Raw genomic sequence first — 7,310 nt, 5'->3', positions numbered from 1 at the left:
ATTTAATAGAGTGGGTGCAGAATGTGGCATGCTCTCTTGGGTATGTGGTTGTTATTAAAACAACAAAGACAAAACCAAGTGACTATGTGTAGAAAATTATTTTAATGTGTGATCGGAGTGGTATGTTTAGAAGTACGGAGACATCCACAGAGATATGAGACAAGAAAAACAAATTGTCCATTCGAATTGCCAGCTTGTTACATTAAGGCCAATGATGTTTGGAGGTTGAAGGTTAAAAATAATCAATATAATCATGAACTTGTAATGTATATAGAATGTTATCTATTTGTAAGACGGTTGACCCAAAATAAATTACAAATTATTGTAAATTTGAGAAAGAATATTGTCTCCATTAAAATTTTCTTTTCCTGATCATATTGGCCCAAATTGACTTAGTTTATGATTTTAATTTGTGACAAACATTATTTAATGTTGGCCGAAAATAATGATACAATTCCGGGAGATCGTTTGTGATTGATGAATTTTCTTGTTGTGACATAAAAGGACAAGGTGATTTTTAGTCAATGACATTTTCTTTATGTTATTCATTCTATAATACAAAAATAATTTTCAACAATCTTAGATAAATACCACCAAAAGGTTAACCATCGTAAAGTATTTAGATTTATTTCAATCGTTGAGAAAATAAATCTTAGATAAATACCACCAAAAGGCTAACCCTTTTGTATCATTCCATGTAGTATGAGTTGGTTTAACCAACAAACATCTTTTTTTTTTTGTTATTTTCTGAATAATATAAATATGTAATGCATTAAATATTATTACAAAATTATATATACGTATTTGCATACAGTTTTTTAGCAAACGTGGATTGATTCATTCAGTTTGGCTTGTTTGGTTTTACCTACTCTTCGTTCCATTCAACTCATTGTAGACAATACAATACAATCCAAATTGAATGACACAGAATTGCAACATAATTTTACATGAAAATGATATTGATTTTTATACCAATCTTATCTATACCTTCGTTTCAGTCATTTCTTTTAAATCTGATTATCATAACTTCAAATAACATAAAGTCACAAACGCATCCAAATATTGTCCTAGAAAACCTCCCACAACTAATATCACACCAAAACATTGGGGTCCTCAACTAATCAAAAACCAAAATCCTGAGTCTGTTTCTGTACAAGGATAAAGCTGTATATAAACACAATCATATCTTATCTCATCCAAATAAACTCTAAAATTATAATTATAATTATAATTATTGTTGAACTAGTTTGGTCGAGCCAAGATCATGTGTTGAACTACTAGATCCAGATGGCTGCTGACCAAAACTTGTGGTGGGTGCACTCCATACACTTGAGTTATTTTGACTCTCAAATGCCATTTTCTGAAACTTTTTTAACTCTTCTCTATACTGTGCAGTATCAAAATCAGAGCTCTCATGAGAAGCGTTAAATTTTATGTGCCCAGGTTTCAAACCCTCGTCTAAATCCTCTAGTGGCAGGTTCCCTTCTAACGCTCTTGCTATCTGCAACAAATACTTTCATTGTGTAAATAAAAAACATACCCAACTATAAGTAATAACAATGTACTCTTTGTGTTTCGGTTATATTGTTATAATCGGGTAGGTTTTTAGAAATAAATAAAACATACCTGGGTCATTGATGGCCTTCGCCTTGCCAAATGACGTACACAAACAGCAGCACAAGCAATCATCCGAGACATTTCACCCGAATCATAATCATTCATTAGCCCCGAATCGACTAAAGAGCTGAAGTCACCATTTTCCAATGCTTCATTTAGCAATGGTCTTGCCTGTATTAAGCACACTTTTCAGAAAACCTTTACAAAAAAAGAAGGAAAAAGGATAACTCATTAGTCATTATTTACCCAGTCGACAATGTTATCATCCAAGAATTGGGCTTTGTCGATAGGTCGGCGTCCAGTAATCAATTCCAAAAGCATCACACCAAAGGAAAAGACATCTGATTTTTCTGTCAGTTTTCCAGTAAGAGCGTACTCTGGAGCTAAATAACTGCAAAACAAAAAGTATTTGTGCGTTTAAGAATACATTTTAGTATTAATTATGTATTTCATATACTATAAAGTGGGAGAAATTATCTGACCCAAAAGTTCCCATCACACGAGTCGAAACATGGGTATCAGTTTCAGAAGTGAATCGAGCAAGTCCAAAATCAGCAACCTGAATAAATTAAAATAAAAAATGTTCATTTCACTAAAACATATTATTATTATTATTATTATTATTATTATTATTATTATTATACAAGTAGTTTCTACCTTTGGCTCAAAATTTATATCCAGAAGTATATTTGCAGACTTGATATCACGATGAATGATCTTAGGTTGACCTGAAAATGCAATTTAAATTGACTAAATATCTTATCCCAATTATTTCAACTAAAATTTATGCTCAAAATAGTTATAAAGAATACTCACAGTCCTCATGCAAATATGCTAATCCTTTTGCAGATCCTAAAGCGATCTTCATCCTCATTTCCCAATTCAAAGGCCCATGTTCCTTTCCTGCCATGTCAAACTTTCCAGATATAACAACCTATTAAAGCTTCATACATTTTTCCAATTTAGCCTTTTTGACTTTTGGAAAAATAAATATCATGGCTTCTTTTTTTTTTTTCTAATTCACAAAACAGAGGGTCTGTAGAAGTCTAAAGGACTCAAAAAAAACTAGTATTTTGCATATTTATTATCCTATGAAAAACTTTCAGGAGGATTATTGTTCATTTAAAAATATTCTTTTTACCGAAATAAAGATGTCATATTTAGGTTTAAGGTTATAAACAATTCTAATCACCATGTAAATGGAACTCGAGGGTCTTGTTTGGAACAAACTCATAAACCAGCATCCTTTGAATCCCAGAAATGCAATATCCAACAAGTGTTACAAGGTGTTTATGATGAACACGACTAATAATAGCAACTTCAGCCTGAAACTCACGTTCCCCTTGTCCACTTCCAACTTTCAGTTGTTTAATGGCAACTATCTCACCATTTGGAAGAACTCCTTTATGGACATACCCAAAACCACCTTGACCAAGGAGATTCACTTGTGAAAAACCTTGTGTTGCAGTTGCTAATTCTTCATAACTAAATATGGTCTTGGAGTTGGGGTAACCCTGACCCATTGTTGATTGTGGCTGTGGGTTTTGCTTTTCAGACCCTGCACTGCTTGTTGAATGTGGTGGAGGAGGGGCTGAGGAACCCAGTGAAGGTAACTGAAAACATGATGCATTTAGTGGTGAATTGGTGAACTTTGGTGGCAATCCGTTTATATTTTCCTTTGATGAAGGAGCATTGTGTTGCCAGTTTTGAGGTGTGATCCCAAATTCATCTACAAAAACAAAACCACAAGAAATTGTTAATGTATTAAACTATTAAGTTAACACTAAGTGGTGATGTGTATTCTTTAGGGCAAAAGATTAAAACAATTTGTGATTTTAGCGCATTACCCAAAAAAATTTGTTGTGAAAGCATTTAGCCTAGTCCAAATTGTTAAATTATCTGGCCCAAGATCGATAGATTTATCACTAGTGACTTGAAAGTATTAGTTTTGTGTCCTCTCATAAAGTCTCATAGGATTAAAAGATTTGATAAAATAGGAGTATCTTGTATTCTTGTTAATAAGTAATGTTGATTATGCTATCCATATCAACGCATAATTAGCATATGAAATGATATAAGATCATCAACACTATCATTTTTGATGTTTGATCGTCTGGTTAATTCTACTCTCAGTCATGATGGATTGATACTAAATTAAGTGAGTAATCTAAGGGTGGAACAGAACCCTTATTTATTAGATGTTACACTTGGGATCATTATTAATTTAGAAATTAGAGTCTACTGCAACATTTGAATTTCTCAGAAGAGTTTCATTACCCTTTCTTCATTAAAGTCAACAATTCATAGTATAACTTAATAATGCACTAAATAGGTTAGGCCATTTTATGTATAAATTCTTACAGGAAATCCTGGATCGGGAATTGATGTATGTGGTGTAGTTTGTGAGTTTGTCTTACATGAAATCACATATAACATTCATTTCTAAATCTAATCCTCTACAGCATCAGTCAATGAACTATATGAGGCAATTGTTCTATGAATTGTAATGCATTTACATTTTTTATCTATTCACTATGAGATTCAGATTTAGTTAATTAGTTCACCTCAAAATTCAAAGTGAGCATTGTGGAACAAACAATTAATAATTGAAACTACTCATCTTATCTAACATCTACTCTGCCCCCAAATAAGTCCAGATTCGATTTACGTGCTTTCTTATCAATTTTTTGATACGAAAAACATCATGTCTGAGAAAATCTATGATCGATAGTAGGCAGGAGGGAGGAGGGAGTATCAACTATCAAGCACCGAAACAGCCATTAAAGTCGACAAAATACTAAAATAACCTATCAAAAATCAAATGAACACATGGCATCATCAAACACCTAACCTTTAAACCCTAATGGAGCAGAAGCCTCCGACAAGGCACGACGACGTCTCTTCCGTCTCTTGTACCAAACAACGAAAACGCCAACGAACACAAGCACAACAGCACCGCCAATGCCTATTCCGATTCCAAGCGCAACCAATGCACTGTTACTACTAGATCGATTTTGAGCCGGCGGCGAAAGAGTAGGTTCAGAACCAATAGAAGTTGCATTTGTCGGAGGAAGGAGGGGGAAGGTCGCTGTCGGAGAGGTAGTGGTGTTGCTTACTGACGGATCGAGAGGTGACGGCGGAGAAGTTCCGGGAGCCGGCGAAGACATTGGCGGCGGAGCCACCAGACCTACTAGCACTATAGGTTAACAATCGATTATCAGAGAGAGTAAAAGCAAAAACCCGCTTTTCAAAGGACACATTGCATTTGCTCACATGATCGAGAAAGATGGCAGGAGTGTCGTAGAAGCTGAAAGCATGAGAATAAGGCTAAACGACATCGCACCGGATTCTAGTCTAGCCCTTGAGATTCGTCAAATTGTCTGAAAATTTTCATTTACATACTTGGCATTCTCACAAATTTTAAATCGTGCCCATAATTTTCTTCCAATTGCTATTAACTACCCGTATTGGCGTATCATTTATGAAAACTAGTGACTATCAACACTACATGAAATCAAAATTAGAGGTGACAAAAGGAACAAAATAACAAATCTAGATGTAACAATCCAAATTTTATAAAATTAACAGCTATAGAAGACTTTAAGTACATGTATCAAATACTCGATACATAACCGAATCAATACCATAAATTATTGGAAAGTTAACTAAACTAATTCCTATGAACAAGAGAATCAACAAAAATAATCATTATTTTCCGGTTGAAAAATAACCAACTTTTCCGGAATGCCTCATTCCGAATTAGTAAATGTCGATCTGCAGTAGGTGGTGGTTGGTGTGATACATATTCCGAAATCTAAAGTCACACAATCCATACTGAAAAAGTACATTCCGGAATGTACGAACCTTCCGAAGTCAAAAAAAAGTAAAATATTTCTATTGTCATTATTGCTCACATTTTAACAGAGTTTTTGCAAATTGTTCAGAAAATTTACACATCTAGCGCATATCTAGCTTTTTATTACTGAAAATGATTTCTTATATTCAATTTTTTAGAATACATGTTTGCAGTGGATTATAATAAGAGCGGATATATTCAATACATTTCTCCAGATTACATATGCATGTATAGATTTAACCACTGAAATCAACTCTCTTGGGTTGATTAATTTGGTTGTTTCGAAGTCTATGTTACATACTAATCAGACTCATTTGTTTTTATAATGTCCTAGTCAAACATAGCAGATTAGCAGGGCCGACTCTACTTTGGTTATAACTAAGCCTTATCTTAGGGCCCCCACTTCTAGAGGGCCCCACTTGACCCGAGATATTTCAGCAAAATAGAAATCTCGATTCCTTCTACTTTATCACTTAACATACGCATGCCACAAAAATATCAGCCAAATTGATTAATTGAAAGCAACTGTTCTTCTTCCTTCTCTTCCCATTCTCGATTTTTGAAACGAGTCTGAAAAAAATACCTTCTTCTCTTCCTTCTTTGTTATCTGATTGATTGTCCATTCTCTGAAAAATAAATACATTCGGCTTCCCTGCGTATTTCTTTCTCCGTCCTCCGATTCTCCATTGTTGATCTACACTTGATTGTTCAAAAGACTCAAAACTTCAAGGCTGTCATAGTGTCATTCAAGAAGAAAATGACAAGATCTGAAGATCACAAGAACTGAAAAGATATGTCCAGTCTAGTGTTTCTATTTTTCAGTTTTGTGTAATTCAATTTTCCATTGACTAACCCTAAAATCAGCTATTAACCATTGTTCATTGATTACAGAAGGGTTTGAAAGAGTTTGAGTTCTGAAAAACGAATTTGAGTTTTACATTATCTTCTATTTAACTATTTTCAAGGTTGTCCATTGCTAACTTGGAACGAAGGCAAAGCAGGTACTTTTTGCTTATTTTTTGTTCATTATATTTTGTTCATTTGTATTTGGCTACTTGTTTTGGTGATTGAAAAAATTAATCAAAATATTCAATAATCATGTCAATTGAAGTTTTCTAAATTAAAATTATTAAATAATTATTTAAGATCTACAATGTCACAAGAAAGATTATCTATTTTAACAATTAAAAAATATTTAGTAAAAGAAATTGATTTTGAAAATTTCATTAAAGAATTTGCATCTAAAAATGCTAGAAAAATTAACTTTATGTCTTAAATATATTCACAAAAAAACATATACATAATAAAAAAATTAACTCGACCGTTTATAAAATTTTTAGTTTATTATTGTCGGTCCTAAGTCCGGATAAAAGAGGAAGGTTTATAACATCAAGTATAGTAAATTTCAAAGGGTCCCAAAATTTTGGTTCGCTTAGAGCCCTCAAACTGGTTGAGTTGCCTTTGAAACATAGTTATTATGTAGATTATTGACGATAATGATGTCAGATATTTTTTTGTTTTGTAAATAGTATGTCTCCTAACATAGTACAATTGTTTGTTGTTAATCATGTTCTGAAAAGTAGCGTTAATCGATTTGTAAGGGAAAATCATTCTAGTGGCCGTTGTCCTGTTGGAAGTAACCAATTTTGTCACACTGAGATGTTACAATCAAACGGTTGGAAATGTTACACTGAGATCTGGTGGGCATCATATTCCGAAAACAATGGGCGTGTTCGGCAAAATTAGCTGGTAGCGGGTAGCTTGTAGTCTCTAGCGTTTTGTTAAACACTACATGAAGTAGCATTTGAGTTTGTAGCGTTTGGTTTAAATTAAACGC

General features: G+C 33.4%; 1 protein-coding gene across 1 annotated transcript; it reads right to left on the bottom strand.

Moving 5' to 3' along the window:
• Positions 1-1,001: 1,001 nt before the first annotated feature.
• On the bottom strand, positions 1,002-4,977 carry PERK15 (Protein kinase superfamily protein). Its single transcript, XM_079053073.1, has 8 exons — positions 4,469-4,977; positions 2,810-3,346; positions 2,434-2,520; positions 2,275-2,345; positions 2,100-2,176; positions 1,864-2,008; positions 1,627-1,788; positions 1,002-1,501 (listed from the first exon to the last, which is right to left on the bottom strand). The coding sequence occupies exons 1-8, from the start codon at positions 4,782-4,784 to the stop codon at positions 1,232-1,234; spliced, it is 1,665 nt and encodes a 554-aa protein (XP_078909199.1). The 5' UTR covers positions 4,785-4,977; the 3' UTR covers positions 1,002-1,231.
• Between the last annotated feature and the right edge of the window lie 2,333 nt (positions 4,978-7,310).

This window comes from Lactuca virosa, chromosome 5 (genome assembly GCF_052849685.1).
Source record: "Lactuca virosa cultivar CGN04683 chromosome 5, Lactuca_virosa_CGN04683_v6, whole genome shotgun sequence".
Lineage (NCBI taxonomy): Eukaryota > Viridiplantae > Streptophyta > Magnoliopsida > Asterales > Asteraceae > Lactuca > Lactuca virosa.
The sequence above is the reverse complement of the archived record's forward strand: the minus strand, read 5'-3'. Positions and strand labels throughout refer to the sequence as shown.